Source organism: Oncorhynchus mykiss, chromosome 28 (genome assembly GCF_057628025.1).
Source record: "Oncorhynchus mykiss isolate SJ-2025 chromosome 28, ASM5762802v1, whole genome shotgun sequence".
Classification (NCBI taxonomy): domain Eukaryota; kingdom Metazoa; phylum Chordata; class Actinopteri; order Salmoniformes; family Salmonidae; genus Oncorhynchus; species Oncorhynchus mykiss.
In genome coordinates, this window is record NC_143049.1 from 8,762,600 (window position 1) to 8,779,989 (window position 17,390).

General features: G+C 39.0%; 1 protein-coding gene across 2 annotated transcripts; it reads right to left on the reverse strand.

Moving 5' to 3' along the window:
* Positions 1-603: 603 nt before the first annotated feature.
* On the reverse strand, positions 604-16,223 carry LOC110508436 (uncharacterized). 2 transcript variants are annotated; one of them, XM_036966910.2, is made up of 13 exons: positions 15,791-16,223; positions 11,560-11,721; positions 11,385-11,445; positions 11,144-11,216; positions 10,690-10,793; positions 7,712-7,801; positions 7,534-7,605; positions 7,232-7,339; positions 6,881-6,962; positions 6,656-6,736; positions 6,301-6,400; positions 1,504-1,614; positions 604-1,088 (listed from the first exon to the last, which is right to left on the reverse strand). In XM_036966910.2, the coding sequence occupies exons 1-13, from the start codon at positions 15,829-15,831 to the stop codon at positions 1,067-1,069; spliced, it is 1,107 nt and encodes a 368-aa protein (XP_036822805.2). In that variant the 5' UTR covers positions 15,832-16,223; the 3' UTR covers positions 604-1,066. The 2 variants fall into 2 exon arrangements, with proteins under 2 accessions (XP_036822805.2, XP_090081826.1); XM_090225700.1 differs by lacking the exon at positions 604-1,088 and having other exon boundaries at positions 1,478-1,614; positions 15,791-16,019.
* Between the last annotated feature and the right edge of the window lie 1,167 nt (positions 16,224-17,390).

Here is a 17,390-nt window from a genome sequence, read left to right on the forward strand (position 1 = left end):
GGTAACCGATTAGTATGCTGTTGCATCGGAAATCAATTTTACAATCTGCAATGTTTGAGTTTCCAACTTTAATTATAGAATAAGTAATTACATCATAGCTGCCAACAGACACATTGTTGCCTCCAGACAACAGACACCATGTAGGAGGCTATAGCTTCATGAAATGTTTAGGCTTAGTATGAGAGAATGACGACCAAATAGGACTAACAATAATCATTTATCCATTAGCCAAAGCAAAGCTCTAGGCAACATGCCCTGGCACCTCAGAAAGGCTAGAATCGATTCAATAGACACGTTGAAATTTCAGCACCATGGACAGCAATCAGTAGTCTATACTTTGTGAGTGGCTGTCTCGCTGACACATTCTATTTTAGTTAATAGGGTGACATTCAAGAACGGTATTAAGAAGAAAACATATATTTTGAATGTTTAGAAGTAGCCTTTTTTCAAATACATGATTTTATAGATTGGAAGTATACTTCATTAATAATTGTGTACAGTAGGTTTAATTTGGTTTTGAGGAGAATGTGCCCCCTGCTGGCCTGTTTGTGACACTGACAGTTAGACAAGTTCTCTAAAATGAATTTGCAAGGAAATTTGAGATTAAAGTAATTGCTGACTTTAATTACTTTCAAAAATAACACAATTTACAGCAAGACAATAAAACAGGCATAACCAGTTGAGCTGAGACAAACAAATAGAGCAGGAAGACAATTTATTTTAGGAGTGGACTGCGACGGCCTGAAATCAAATTCTACTAAATATAGGCTACCAAGAAAAAGATAAAAAGGTATGTTGCTTTGTATGAAGTCAACATTTTCCACATTTCTGAGAAACACCACTACGGGGCGCTAGAGTCGTAGATTCTAAGTGATCTGTCTCCTCAACAGATCGGGAGGATCCACAAATAAATACTGTTAAAATATTCAATGGTCCATCGCACGAGTCACAAGACGACGTGAAATTGAGACTCTTTATACAGTAAGTGGATCTACGTAGTTTGTTGTCCTGTGGCTTTGGACAAACAGTCTTGCTCTTTATTCTTCCTGCTGTGTGTCTCTGCAGACTACGTTTCCTTGTACCTGTATCTGTGAATGAGGAAGGAGCAGTGAGAGGACACATATTAGTAAAGTGAAGATTCAAATTCCCACAAGGGGTGTTCCTGTAGTTAGGTTTAAGGATAATAATAGTGGAGTGACTTCTGGAAAAACAAGTGACATTCCTCCAGGGCCGTTTATCTTCTAACCTCCTGCGATTGCTGCTGCTGATGTACTGTAGCTGCTGATGTCTGAGAACACTCTGTCTACACAACCGGTTTGAGGTAGCTTGCCTTATCCTCATGCCTGCATGCTTCACCATAAATAGTTTAATGGTTTTTCATTTGAGAAGTGACTTCCTTTTTTCATGTAGAAGTTTGGAGTTCTTTTAAGGTGCTTGATAGTATCACAACGGGGAACAGTAATCTGTGGAAAACTACCCTGCGGTGCGTGCGTGTTTGCTCACTCTCTGTGGTGTATGGAGAACTCAGGCAGGGCCCCTAGGGAACTCAGCTGCTCCTCCAGTGCTAAGATCCGCAGGCCGATGTACCCTGATGACAGCAGTAGAAGCACCACCCTATATACACACACACACACACACACACACACACACACACACACACACACACACACACACACACACACACACACACACACACACACACACACACACACACACACACACACAATATTATGTACTGTACACATACGGCAAAATAACTAAGGAAGTGTTCCCTCCCTAATCTTTATTGTTTATACTGTTGAATACTGTTTTATCGCACATGAAAGGTAATCTCTCTACAGTGTGATACAAAATCTAACACAGTCTATATAAATCTATCATCATTAGGTGTAATTCAATATGAATTGATTCATCCCCTGAGGGGCAAATAGAAAGTATTGTCAGAGCACAAACACGCAATTACATGTATCCTCCACAGTTCACAGGCAACTAATGAAAGAGAAACCAAAGGAGACAGTTGCAAGGAAAACCTATCTACTATAAGGACTTGGAGGTTGGATAAAATAAAAAGAAGAAGACATCGTGAGAGGAACCAGATTCTAAAGGGAGAGACCATTATTTTGTTCACAGTACATACAGTATGAAATAAGTTCACAGTTTATATTGTATGAATGAAGTCCACAGTACATACAGTATGAAAGAAGTTCACAGTACATACAGTATGAATGAAGTTCACAGTACATACAGTATGAAAGAAGTTCACAGTACATACAGTATGAAAGAAGTTCACAGTACATACAGTATGAATGAAGTTCACAGTACATACAGTATGAAAGAAGTTCACAGTACATACAGTATGAAAGAAGTTCACAGTACATACAGTATGAAAGAAGTTCACAGTACATACAGTATGAATGAAGTTCACAGTACATACAGTATGAAAGAAGTTCACAGTACATACAGTATGAATGAAGTTCACAGTACATGCAGTATGAAAGAAGTTCACAGTACATGCAGTATGAAAGAAGCTCACAGTACATGCAGTATGAAAGAAGTTCACAGTACATGCAGTATGAAAGAAGTTCACAGTACATGCAGTATGAAAGAAGCTCACAGTACATGCAGTGTGAAAGAAGTTCACAGTACATGCAGTATGAAAGAAGTTCACAGTACATGCAGTATGAAAGAAGTTCACAGTACATACAGTATGACCATCTGGAGAACATATTGTGCTTCAAAAACAAGATCCATCTACAATGCCTTCCTATTCATACCTCTTGACTTATTCCACATTTTGTTGTGTTACAGCCTGAATTGAAAATTGATTAAATATCTGTTTTTGTCACACAATGACACACAATACCCCATAATGACAAAGTGAAAACATGTTTTTAGAAATGTTAGCAAATTTATTGAAAATATAATACAGAAATATCTAATTTACATAAGTATTCACACCCCTGAGTCAATATTTGTAGAAGCACATTTGGCAGCAATTACAGCTGAGAGTCTTTCTGGGTAAGTCTCTAAGAGCTTTCCACACCTGGATTGTGCAACATTTGCCCAGTATTCTTTTAAGCTCTGTCAAATTGGTTGTTGATCATTGCTAGACAACCATTTTCAGGCCTTGCCATAGATTTTCAGGTAGATTTAATTCAAAACAGTAACTCAGCCACTCAGGAACATTCACTGTCTTCTTGGTAAGCAACTCCAGTTTAGATTTGTCCTTGTCTTTTACATGTTTTATTTAATCTATATTTAATTGAACAAGTTAGTTAAGAACACATTCTTATTTATAATGAAGGCTTACCCTAACCCAGATGACGCTGGGCCAATTGTGCGCCACCCTATAGGATTCCCGATCATGATCGGTTGTGATACAGCCCAGGATCAAACCAGGGTCTGTAGTGACGCCTCTAGAACTGAGATGCAGTGCCGCTGCGCCACTCGGGTGCTCAAAGAGGAATTCATCTCCCAGTGTCTGTTGGAAAGCAGTCTGAACCAGATTTTCCTTTAGGATTTTGCCTTAGCTCCATTCTGTTTCTGAAAATATGGAGTGGTACTCAGTAATGTGTTGTATTGGATTTGCCCCAAACATAACACTTTGTATTCAGGACTAAAAGTTCATTGCTTTGCCACATTTTTTGCAGTATTACTTTAGTTCCTTGTTGCAAACAGGATGCACGTTTTGTAATATTTTTTACACTCAGTTTTCCATTTAGGTTAGTATTGTGGAGTAACTACAATGTTGTTGATCATCCTCATTTTTCTCCTATCACAGCCATTAAACTCTGTAACTGCTTCAAAGTTACCATTGGCCTCCTGGTGAAATTCCTGAATGGTTTCCTTCCTCTCCGGCAAGTTAGGAAGGCATAAGCTACAGACAACGAACACAATTGCATTTTATCGATAGCAATTTGAATGTGCAAAAATACTGTGACCAAATCCTGAGGCCCATTGTGAGGTGCATGTTTTTTTAAGGTGTCTGTGACCAACAGATGCATATCTATATTCCCACTCACGTGGAATCCTTAGATTAGGGGACACCTGTATCTTTGACTGGGTTTATTGATACGCCATCCATAGTGTAATTAAACTGAACTAAAATATAAATGTAACATGCAACAATTTTATTAATTTGACTGAGTTACAGTTCATGTGAGGAAATCAGTCAATTGAAATAAATGCATTAGGCACCACACCATAACCCCACCGCCACCATGGGGCACTCTGTTGACAACCGCTCGCCAGATGACGCCATATACGTGCTCTGCAGTTGTGAGGCTGGTTGGACGTACTGCCAAATTCTCTAAAACGACGTTGGAGGCGGCTTATGGTAGAGAAATTGACATTAAATTATCTGGAAACAGCTCTGGTGGACATTCCTGCAGTCAGCATGCCAATTGCATGCTCCCTCCCTCAACTTGAGACATCGGTGGCGTTGTGTTGTGTGACAAAAATGCACATTTTAGAGTGGCCTTTTATTGTCCCCAGCACAAGGTGCACCTGTGTAATGATCACATGCTGTTTAAATCAGCTTCTTGATATGCCACACTTGTCAGTTGGATGGATTATCTTTGTGAAGGAGAAATGCTCACTAACATGAATGTAAATTAAATTGTCCACAACATTTTAGAGAAATAAGCTTTTTGTGCATATGGAATATGTATTTCAGCTCATGAAACATGGGACCAACACTTTACATGTTGTGTTTATATTTTTGTTCAGTGTAATAACTTCACCATGCTCAAAGGGATATTCAATGTCTGCTTTTTTACCCACTTACCAATGGGTGCCCTTATTTGCGTTGCATTGGAAAAGCTCCCTGGTCTTTGTGGTTGAATCTGTGTTTGAAATTCACTGCTCGACCTAAGGAACCTTACAGATAATTGTATATGTGGGGTACAGAGATGAGGTAAATCATGTTCATAAATCATGTTATTGCACACAGAGTGAGTCCATGCAACATATTATGTGACTTGGTGAGCACATTTTTACTCCTGAACTTATTTAGGCTTGTCATAACAAAGGGGTTGAATACTTATTGACTCAAGACATTTCAGCTTAAATGTTTTTATTAATTAGTCAAAAAATTTGAAAAACATAATTCCACTTTGACATGATGGGGTATTGCAATTTAATCCATTGTAAATTCAGGCTGAAACACAACAAAATGTGGAAAGAGTCAAGGGGTGTGAATACATTCTGAAGGTACTGTATCTAACCATCTCTCCAGGAATTAACCTCATATAAACATCAGATGGCTCCAAACCAAACCAGAAAGACAACATACCTAAGCAGACAGACACCTGCATTTCCTTGAAAAGGTGATTATATAGCCAAAGGGACCAGGAAATCACGATGGATAGATAAGAGACATTTGAAAGTCATGTGTAGACGCACGTCTGAAAATGGACAAGATCAGAACAAAGCACTCATGAGAGCGCTAGATAAATGTAATAAAATAAAACTGTATTTGTCACGTGCCGAATATAACACCGTAACGTGAAAAGCTTACTTACAAGCCCTTAGCCAACAATGCAGTTTTAAGAAAATTAAGAACTAACAAAATATTTACTAATTAAACTAAAGTAAAACAAAATAATGATACAATAACAATAACAAGGCTATACGGTGCATTCGGAAAGTATTCAGACCCCTTCCCTTTTTCCACATTTTGTTACATTACAGCCTTATTCTAAAATTGATTAAATTTAACAATTTCTTCTCAATCGACACACAATACCCCATAATGACAAAGCAAAAACAGGTTTTTAGAAAGTTTTGCAAAAAAAAACAGAAACACCTTATTTACATAAGTATTCAGACCCTTTGCTATGAGACTCTAAATTGAGCTGAGGTGCATCCTGTTTCCATTGATTATCCTTGAGATGATTCTACAACTTGATTGGAGTCCACCTGAGGTTAATTCAATTGACTGGACATGATTTTGAAAGGCACACTCCTGTCTATACAAGGTCCCACAGTTGACAATGCATGTCAGAGCAAAAAACATGAGGTCGAAGAAATTGTCCGTAGAGCTCAGAGACAGGATTGTGTCGTTGCACAAATCTGGGAAAGGGCACCAAAACATTTCTGTAGAATTGAAAGTCCCCAAAAACACGTTGGCCTCCATTATTCTTCAACAGAAGAAGTTTAGAACCACCAAGACTCACTGGTGGCAGTGTGTGGATAAGACAAGAGGTGAGGGAAGGGCTTCAGCATCTAGGTCTAGACATTGAGAGGCTAGAGAGGTAGAGAGGCGGCGGAGAGAAAGACAGAGAGGTAGATGGTACTCACAGAAACAGATAGATGGAGAGGAGGACGTTGAGGTTGCTCATCTCTCTGATGAGGAGGAGAGATTTAATCCTTTCAGTGACTCTCCAAAAACACGAGTTAGCTGATCCAGAGAAGAGAAAATGGATTCAATGGATTGCTTGCTGTTTTGGGGGTTTTCGGCTGGGTTTCTGTACAGCACTTTGTGACACTTTTGTGACATCGGGTGATGTAAGAAGGGCTTTATAAACACATTTGATTGATTTGACTGATTATTCAAACAACATTTAATTGTGTGTGTGTGTGTGGTATATGTGCACGTGTGTGTGGCTGTGGTTGTCAGTGTGTCTGCGTGTGCTTCAGTGTGTGTTTAAACTACCTGAGTCTTCCTCCTCTGTGAATGTGAACTGATCGTCCTGGTCTTTGCTGATGCTGCTTCTAGGAGTGGAGCTGTCCCTCCCTGAGGAAGGTGAACATGCATTTATTAATCATTGTACTATTACAGCATAACATAAAATTCTCTCTTATGTCCTCTGTTAATCCTATTTCCCCTCCTTTCTTTCTCCTGTCTCTTGCGGAAACATCCTAATACAGTCTTTCTAACCTCTGCTGGGCAGGTCAGAGTAGACAGTCTCTTTAGGAAGGCTCTGCTCCATACTGTCCTCCAGGCTAGAGTGGCTGGATATCTGTGGGCAGGGAAGGGTTCAAATGAAAAGGAAAGTATGCTTGTGTGTCTGATCATGACAAGCCCATGATTTATCTTAATTAATTCCACACAAAATCATATTGAAAGTGAGTTCTGGAAAGTGAAAGTGGATTCTTTGACGTCACTAAGTGCACAGCGAAGATCAACCATGAGGAACCAGAGGTAGTTGTGTCAACAAAGGACAGACATTTGTCATCACCAGTCAAAGTAGAAATGGGCAGTACATGGTGGGACATGATGGGGTCTTACCGTGTCTATGTCCTGATTCACGTCGTCAACACCGTTCTCTCCTGGCGAGACGTGGGGACTGCTGCTACCATTCTCCCCCTGCTCCCCCTGCTGCTGTGTGAACACAGTCTGACACACAATGCAGTGTGTTAAAGAGTATTCATCTTTGGTGAAAACAGAGAACAAAGAAAGGAGAGGATAATTGCAGATTATAGATAAGGAGATAGAAATGGGGTAAATAAGACAGGAGAGAGAAAGACGGGAGATAGTTATATAGCAAGAGGAAGAGAGAGAGAGATAGGTCAGAGATCATGTGGGTATACCTGTGCTTGTGTACACACAGTCTGCAGGATTTTGTAACACACTTGCCGGTTCCGCAAAGACACCAACAAATACTGAAAACATAGACAAAACAGAATAAGGGACTACACAACAGCCCACATGCAAAGACGCACGCACTCAAACAAAGACTATCAGGGCCACTGTGGGTTTGTTTCCGACCTTGTCTCCATCCGTAGTGTGGATGGAGAGCATAGACAAGGCTGAGTTCTGCTTTTTCACTTCCTTAATGCTGGACACGTGAACCACCACCTACAACAAGAAACAGGTACAACATCAACTTCACACATAACACAGAAAGAAACAGGTACCACAACAACTTCACACATAACACAGAACGAAACAGGTACAACATCAACTTCACACATAACACAGAAAGAAACAGGTGCAACATCAATTTCACATATAACACAGAAAGAAACAGGTACAACGTCACACATAACACAGAAAGAAACAGGTGCAACATCAACTTCACACATAACACAGAAAGAAACAGGTACAACATCAACTTCACCCATAACACAGAAAGAAACAGGTGCAACATCAACTTCACACATAACACAGAACGAAACAGGTACAACATCAACTTCACACATAACACAGAAAGAAACAGGTACCACAACAACTTCACAAATAACACAGAAAGAAACAGGTACAACATCAACTTCACACAACACAGAAAGAAACAGGTACAACATCAACTACACCCATAACACAGAAAGAAACAGGTGCAACATCAATTTCACATATAACACAGAAAGAAACAGGTACAACATCAACTTCACACATAACACAGAAAGAAACAGGTACAACATCAACGGCACACATAACACAGAAAGAAACAGGTACAACATCAACTTCACACATATCACAGAACGAAACAGGTACAACATCAACTTCACACATAACACAGAAAGAAACAGGTACCACAACAACTTCACAAATAACACAGAAAGAAACAGGTACAACATCAACTTCACACAACACAGAAAGAAACAGGTACAACATCAACTTCACACAACACAGAAAGAAACAGGTACAACATCAACTTCACACATAACACAGAAAGAAACAGGTACAACATCAACGTCACACATAACACAGAAAGAAACAGGTACAGAATCAACTTCACACATAACACAGAAAGAAACAGGTACAACATCAACTACACCCATAACACAGAAAGAAACAGGTGCAACATCAATTTCACATATAACACAGAAAGAAACAGGTACAACATCAACTTCACACATAACACAGAAAGAAACAGGTACAACATCAACGTCACACATAACACAGAAAGAAACAGGTACAGAATCAACTTCACACATAACACAGAAAGAAACAGGTACAACATCAACTTCACCCATAACACAGAAAGAAACAGGTGCAACATCAACTTCACACATAACACAGAACAAAACAGGTACAACATCAACTTCACACATAACACAGAAAGAAACAGGTACCATAACAACTTCACAAATAACACAGAAAAAAACAGGTACAACATCAACTTCACACAACACAGAAAGAAACAGGTACAACATCAACTACACCCATAACACAGAAAGAAACAGGTGCAACATCAATTTCACATATAACACAGAAAGAAACAGGTACAACATCAACTTCACACATAACACAGAAAGAAACAGGTACAACAACAACTTCACACATAACAGAACGAAACAGGTACAACATCAACTTCACACATAACACAGAAAGAAACAGGTGCAACATCAATTTCACATATAACACAGAAAGAAACAGGTACAACATCAACGTCACACATAACACAGAAAGAAACAGGTGCAACATCAACTTCACACATAACAGAACGAAACAGGTACAACATCAACTTCACACATAACACAGAAAGAAACAGGTGCAACATCAATTTCACATATAACACAGAAAGAAACAGGTACAACATCAACGTCTCACATAACACAGAAAGAAACAGGTGCAACATCAACTTCACACATAACACAGAACGAAACAGGTACAACATCAACTTCACACATAACACAGAAAGAAACAGGTACCACAACAACTTCACAAATAACACAGACAAAAACAGGTACAACATCAACTTCACACAACACAGAAAGAAACAGGTACAACATCAACTACACCCATAACACAGAAAGAAACAGGTGCAACATCAATTTCACATATAACACAGAAAGAAACAGGTACAACATCAACTTCACACATAACACAGAAAGAAACAGGTACAACATCAACTTCACACATAACACAGACCACAACTGTGCATCTACTTCTACTTACAGTGCCCTCCTAATTATTGGAACAGTGATGCATTTTCTCTTCTGTTGGCTCTGTATTCCAAAAGTCTGGATTTGAGATCAAACAATGACTATGACGGTAAAGTGCAGACTGTCACTTTTCATTTTAGGGTATTCTCATCCATATTTGTTAGAAGCATTTGCTCTTTGTTTTAGTTGTGTTTCAGATAATTCTGTGCCCAATAGAAATTAATGGTAAATAATGTATTGTGTCATTTTGGAGTCACTTTTATTGTAAATAAGAATATAATATGTTTCTAAACACTTCAAAATAACTGCATTGATTACCAATAATCCTGAATTAAACTGTGAAAAAAAGTTACAGATGCCAAAATAACATACCCCTAACATACATCTAACCTCTCACCATTAAAATAAGGGAAGTTAGCATTTTTTTGGAAGGGGGTATGATATTTGTGGGTCTGTAACTTTCTCATTCATCAACAAATTTGTAGAGTCACAAGCTTGATGCTGTCATTGTGTACTATGCATTACGGGACCAAATACTTTTTTTTTTTACTACTTTAAAACACATATAAGTGAATTTGTCCTGATACTGTTGTTCCCTTAAAATGGAGGGACTATGTATGTACCAAAAGTGCTGTAATTTCTAAACGGTTAACCCGATATGGATGAAAATTCCCTCAAATTAAAGCTGAAAGTCTGCACTTTAACCTCATAGTCATTGTTTGGAGTATAGAATATAGAGTATAGAGTATAGAGCCAAAAGAAGAAAAAATGATTCACTGTCCCAATAATTATGGAGGGCACTGTATGTTGGCGAACTTGGCATTATCTGCTCTACTCTACTATATTTGAGCATCTTACCTTGGTGTCTTTGAGGAGTACGGAGGAGTAGAAACACACATAGTTGACAGACACAAATAGCTTCCCATGATACAACACTTCCTTCTGCAGGGCACAGGTGAACGCTGAAAACACAAGCAGAACATTGCCAAATGAGAGAGACTGAATGAAACGTCCCTTTTCCCAGAATACAGTGTGATGTTCTGTATGCCGTCCTAAGCAGCTGAGGGCACATGTTAAAATATTGTGCAAAGTGAGTGAATAAGTAGTTTAATGTAATTAGTTGTTAGCAAGGAGCACAATGCACAGGTTGTGGAATTAATTATATTGAATGTCTCAATGCATTCATTATTATGTCGACTCCATAAGCAAACATGCAAGCCATAAATCCACACGCAGCCCAGACAAACACTCAATGGACAACAACAAAATCATAAATAAGTTACACACTCCCCATGTACTTATATCAACTCACCATGAGTTAGTTTCTCCTCTGTGGGAATGTCTTCGAAGAGTTTGTGAAAGGCTTTGTTGTATTTCACAAAGCTCTACAAGAGAGAGAGGAAATGATGGAATGAATCAATCAACCAATTCATGAATGTATCAATCATTCAATCAGGACATATTTCTGAGCCAGATCCAAGAATCCAAACATGTAGTGGAGAAGGTGCAATAGTACCTGCAGGGTGTTGTGCTCTACATTTAAATGTGCTTACATTTTTGGTGACAATGACGCCATCAGGCCGATGGAAGCTCTCCTCCTCTATGGTCTGTGACCTGTGGATAGGGAGATCACAATTACACACGCACATATGGACTTCGAGGGCTTCGCTTCCCCCAGTCCACGCCCTGTTCTAGTCATTGTACTTGCTTTCATAAGTAACCTCTGACCTGAGTGAGTTGCTCCGGTTCAGGCTGCATCCCAGCCCCTGTGTTTCTAGCTGTGCCTCCTCTAGACTGTGGCTTTTCCTCCTCTCTCCACTCTTCTTAGGCCTACTGCGGCTGCCTCTCCTCTGGTCCAGCAGATTACCTCCATCACCATCCTCCAGGGACCTGGAGGAACAGGACACTAAACGGTCACCTTGGTCTGTAAACACTTCCTGTTTAGAGGTCATACTTAGCTATTTGCATATTTACCTTCAGTATAGGTCTTACTTTGTAATTAACATAAAGTTGTGGTTTGAATTTAAATTCACCTACCCATGGGCATAGTTTTGTCTTCTGGTGAAAGCTGCTCTAACAATGAATTAATACAGAAGCAATTAGGGTTAAGTGCCTTGCTCAAGGGCACATTGGCAGATTGTTCACCTAGTTGACTCGGGCATTCGAACCAGCAACATTGTGATTACCGGCCCAATACTCTTAACCAATAGGCTACCTGCCACCCGTTGTTTACATTCACATCATCTACTTGATACCATCAGACAACCATAAAGAAGAGTACAACGGTTGGCAGAGCAGTTCTAGCTCGTAGTTGATAAGATGGTCAACAACAACTTAACAGTTAAATTAGTTGTCTAAAACATATGTGGCATCCAGGTCAAAGGAAGATTTGCTATTATTTGTATTTTAAATGGTCAAAACATGTCACATGCAAAGTGTGTGTTATACGATGTTTAAGTTCCCCCACCTGAGGCTGGGAGAAAGCAAACAGTGGAAATTGAATATACATGTATCTTTGTTAATCCTGTTCCATCACTTAATTAATTATTGTGCCACTCCTTACAGACAATTTAGGCCTAATAGCAACAAAAGCTACTACATTTACAGCTCAAAAAGTCAAACTTCAATGTGAATGTGCAAATAAAATGCACTAAATCATCACAGAATGAAAGAGTCCCCAAAACAATCTTTACGAAAAAAAGCCTTGAGTATATATATACATATATCCACTACAGAAAGAAAGAATTTGATTAATTATTGATTGAGAATATATGCTTACGCTATATATACAGTGCCTTGCGAAAGTATTCGGCCCCCTTGAACTTTGCAACCTTTTGCCACATTTCAGGCTTCAAACATAAAGATATAAAACTTTATTTTTTTGTGAAGAATCAACAACAAGTGGGACACAATCATGAAGTGGAACGACATTTATTGGATATTTCAAACTTTTTTAACAAATCAAAAACTGAAAAATTGGGCGTGCAAAATTATTCAGCCCCCTTAAGTTAATACTTTGTAGCGCCACCTTTTGCTGCGATTACAGCTGTAAGTCGCTTGGGGTATGTCTCTATCAGTTTTGCACATCGAGAGACTGACATTTTTTCCCATTCCTCCTTGCAAAACAGCTCGAGCTCAGTGAGGTTGGATGGAGAGCATTTGTGAACAGCAGTTTTCAGTTCTTTCCACAGATTCTCGATTGGATTCAGGTCTGGACTTTGACTTGGCCATTCTAACACCTGGATATGTTTATTTTTTAACCATTCCATTGTAGATTTTGCTTTATGTTTTGGATCATTGTCTTGTTGGAAGACAAATCTCCGTCCCAGTCTCAGGTCTTTTGCAGACTCCATCAGGTTTTCTTCCAGAATGGTCCTGTATTTGGCTCCATCCATATTCCCATCAATTTTAACCATCTTCCCTGTCCCTGCTGAAGAAAAGCAGGCCCAAACCATGATGCTGCCACCACCATGTTTGACAGTGGGGATGGTGTGTTCAGCTGTGTTGCTTTTACGCCAAACATAACGTTTTGCATTGTTGCCAAAAAGTTCCATTTTGGTTTCATCTGACCAGAGCACCTTCTTCCACATGTTTGGTGTGTCTCCCAGGTGGCTTGTGGCAAACTTTAAACAACACTTTTTATGGATATCTTTAAGAAATGTCTTTCTTCTTGCCACTCTTCCATAAAGGCCAGATTTGTGCAATATACAACTGATTGTTGTCCTATGGACAGAGTCTCCCACCTCAGCTGTAGATCTCTGCAGTTCATCCAGAGTGATCATGGGCCTCTTGGCTGCATCTCTGATCAGTCTTCTCCTTGTATGAGCTGAAAGTTTAGAGGGACGGCCAGGTCTTGGTAGATTTGCAGTGGTCTGATACTCCTTCCATTTCAATATTATCGCTTGCACAGTGCTCCTTGGGATGTTTAAAGCTTGGGAAATCTCTTTGTATCCAAATCCGGCTTTAAACTTCTTCACAACAGTATCTCGGACCTGCCTGGTGTGTTCCTTGTTCTTCATGATGCTCTCTGCGCTTTTAACGGACCTCTGAGACTATCACAGTGCAGGTGCATTTATACGGAGACTTGATTACACACAGGTGGATTGTATTTATCATCATTAGTCATTTAGGTCAACATTGGATCATTCAGAGATCCTCACTGAACTTCTGGAGAGAGTTTTCTGCACTGAAAGTAAAGGGGCTGAATAATTTTGCACGCCCAATTTTTCAGTTTTTGATTTGTTAAAAGAGTTTGAAATATCCAATAAATGTCGTTCTACTTCATGATTGTGTCCCACTTGTTGTTGATTCTTCACAAAAAAATAAAGTTTTATATCTTTATGTTTGAAGCCTGAAATGTGGCAAAAGGTCGCAAAGTTCAAGGGGGGCGAATACTTTCGCAAGGCACTGTATACAAAATAAATATTATTTTAAAACTACAACAAACAAAGCAATCAGCTATAATGCAAAACAACCTGTTTGTATCTCATAAATGACAAAAGGAATAGAAAGTTGTTTATTTTCACCTAATCTTATAAAATTACAAATAAATAAAGACAAGGGCCCTGAAGGGTATGGCTGCCACGCATTTTGGTGGAATGTAAACAAAACAACCCGGTCTCATAGAACAGATGTAATATAGTAAACGAAAATCCAGGACATTGAAATTTGTATGATATGTTACATTTGGTATGGTTATATAAGAAGGTTCCTTAATTTTACTGCAGTGGGCTAAATCAGGGTCACACAGAGTGTTTCTTGGTAGTTTTAAACAAATCTACTTTTAAACAAAAGTACACATCTCACACACATGGTTATGGACTTTAAAAAAATAAGTCACCTGTACCATGTCAGTTATAGATCTTAAAGGTATTATATTATGAGTTTGCATCCCAATATTACACTTTATATACATCCCAGAAAACCGTTTGACATAAAAACTTCAGATTTTCAGCAGGTTTTTGAAATAATATTTATTACAAATATGAATAACATTCCACCCAGGAGGGCACTAGGTAATTTGACTGCAGGAAAGGGATTTATTAAGTCAAAAATGAAAGGAGGATGGTTGGTCAGAGTGGATGGGTTGGCATATAACGCAAACGTCTAGCAACCCAAAGGTTGCTTGTTTGAATCTCATCACAAACAACTTGAGCATTTTAGCTAATAAGCAACTGCAACTACTTACTACTTTTTAGCTACTTTTCAACTACTTAGCATGTTAGCTAACCATTCCCCTAACCCTAACCCTTTAAGATAACACCTGACCCTAACCCTAGCCTTAACTCCTAGTCTAGCTAACATTAGCCACCTAGCTAACGTTAGTGTGAGCCACCTAGCTAATGTTAGCCACAACAAATTGGAATTCTTAACATATCATACATGTTGCAAATTCGTAACATATTAAACAAATTGAAAATCATAACAAACTTACAAATTGTAATTTGTAACATATCATACAAAATGGATGATGGACATCCAAAAATGTATACGTTACATACCAAAATTAAACATATCATACTAATTTGAGTGTCCTGACTTTTCGTTTACTATGTTACGTCCACCCCTGAGTCCAAATTATAGCAACAAACAAGTTCCCTTCCTTCCTTCCCTCTCCTCCTCTTTCACTTTATTTTTCTCCACTCAGGTGAATCCTCCATTCAAACTAACCCACTTGTGAAACAGCTATAAATACAAGCGGAATGGCCCAAACCCCATATGGTGTGTTCTAATCTGTGGTATGTACTACTTGTATGTTTGAGGACTGTACAGTACTGTAATATCCTATTCTAAAATCCAATAAGATTATGTTAAGGGACATTCAAACTTCCTAATGTAAATATAAACATTGAAAACGGTCTCTATAGCTGGAGTTTAACTGAGCCTGTCAATAACTGTACAGAAACAATGCATAATAATAAATCACTTATTTAAAAAAGTTTGATTGGTTGATACTCACACTGAGCTGTCAAGGGAGAACCTCCGGTGCTTCATGTTCATGGTCTGAAGTGGTTAAATGTCTCTCACACTCCTCCACGCACACTCACACTCCCACTGAGCTCCTCTCCACTCCACCCTTCTGTACTTCACTGACTGTGTCGGTGTAAACCGACTCTCTCACACACACTTAGCCACCAATGTGCTGCAGTATACGCCCAGCCTGTCTCTCTAGTTTCCTACCTGGCTTTAGCCCACAGAGAGCAGCAGCTGATAGATAGCTAGAGGTAGAGACAGCCTTCTCCTGTTACCAGCCTATCCTCTTCAAGCTTATTGTTGGCTTCATCTATCAATTTCTGGGAGCGGGAATACCATTCAAGCTTAACAAATCAACTTTGGAGGCCCGAGCATGCTGCCGGTGCCACTTGCACACACCTCTGCTGCTTGTGGAAACTGCTGCTACAGGTGTTGTAACAATCCTACTCCCACCCACAGGTTAGTGCTGTTGAAATCATACACATAATGCATGAATCAAAATGCAAACACATGTACACACATGTCACGTACACTACACACACTCTCACACACTCTGACACACAGCTGTTTGACCCAGTGGATGTGTAAACTTGGTTTGAGCATTTTCTAGTTGTCCATTTGAGTTTTACTCAGTTTGTTCAGAACCCAACGTTACAATGCAGATTCTTAAAAGTTGGCTGATGTAGTATAGCATTCCTGTTTGATGTTTGAAAGAGGTGGATACATGATTTTTCCTGAAAACCACTTTATCATCATGGCAAAGACATTTTTGAGTTTGAGGAAATTCAGCTAAATGTATTTCTGTCTGGCCATGATAATACATAATGCTCTATTGCAGTGGTTCTTAAACTTGTTCAGCCTGGGACCCAAATTAGAAATGCTGTGTTTTCCTAGGACCCAAGCTTAGGAAAATATGCAACTCTCCATAAATATCGGTACATTTCATTGCCCTTATGCCTAAAACAAATGCAATATAGACAAAAACAAAAAACAATGAAATTAAATATCCATATAAATATCTATTCATGTTTATATTTCCCCCCATTAAAAACACTCTTGCATATCTGTCTAGGTTGGAACTTTTGCTGTTAAAATAGAATACATCATTTTCATTCTGAACTGGAATAAACGGATTGATCACATCACACAGATGTATAACAGAACACACACAGGCTTTTTGATAGTGCAACCGTAAGTAACAATACAGATGAAAAATGATCAGGCCTACTGTACATCTTACTGTATAAATTATTGTTGAAATAAGGTCTAGGTTGGAACTGTTGCTGTTAAAATACAATATCTATTTTTTTTTTCATTCTGAACTGGAATAAACTGATTGATCACATCACACAGATGTAGACCAGAAAACACACACAGTGCTAATGAGTGCATGTCTATTCTGGGCGTTTTTGACACTACCACACTGAGGTTATGCTCAGCCTTGAAACTGTTTCTGTACTTGTTTTTTAAGTATGTCAGGGTTGAGAACCCTTTCTCGCGTAGGTATGTGGTGCCAAACTGGATCAGAACATCTACTGCTTTCTCAGTCAGGCAGGAGACCGCTTCCTGCTGTAGATGAACAACCC

What these genes read in the sequence shown, in the direction of transcription:
- LOC110508436 (XM_036966910.2), bottom strand. Translation starts at nt 15,831, where the DNA reads ATGAACATGAAGCACCGGAGGTTCTCCCTTGACAGCTCAGT. An exon ending in GCGTCATTGTCACCAAAAAT is followed by an intron (nt 11,217 to 11,384) that starts GTAAGCACATTT and finishes TCTCTCTTGTAG; the next exon opens with AGCTTTGTGAAATACAACAA. An exon ending in TACTCCTCAAAGACACCAAG is followed by an intron (nt 7,802 to 10,689) that starts GTAAGATGCTCA and finishes TTCTTGTTGTAG; the next exon opens with GTGGTGGTTCACGTGTCCAG.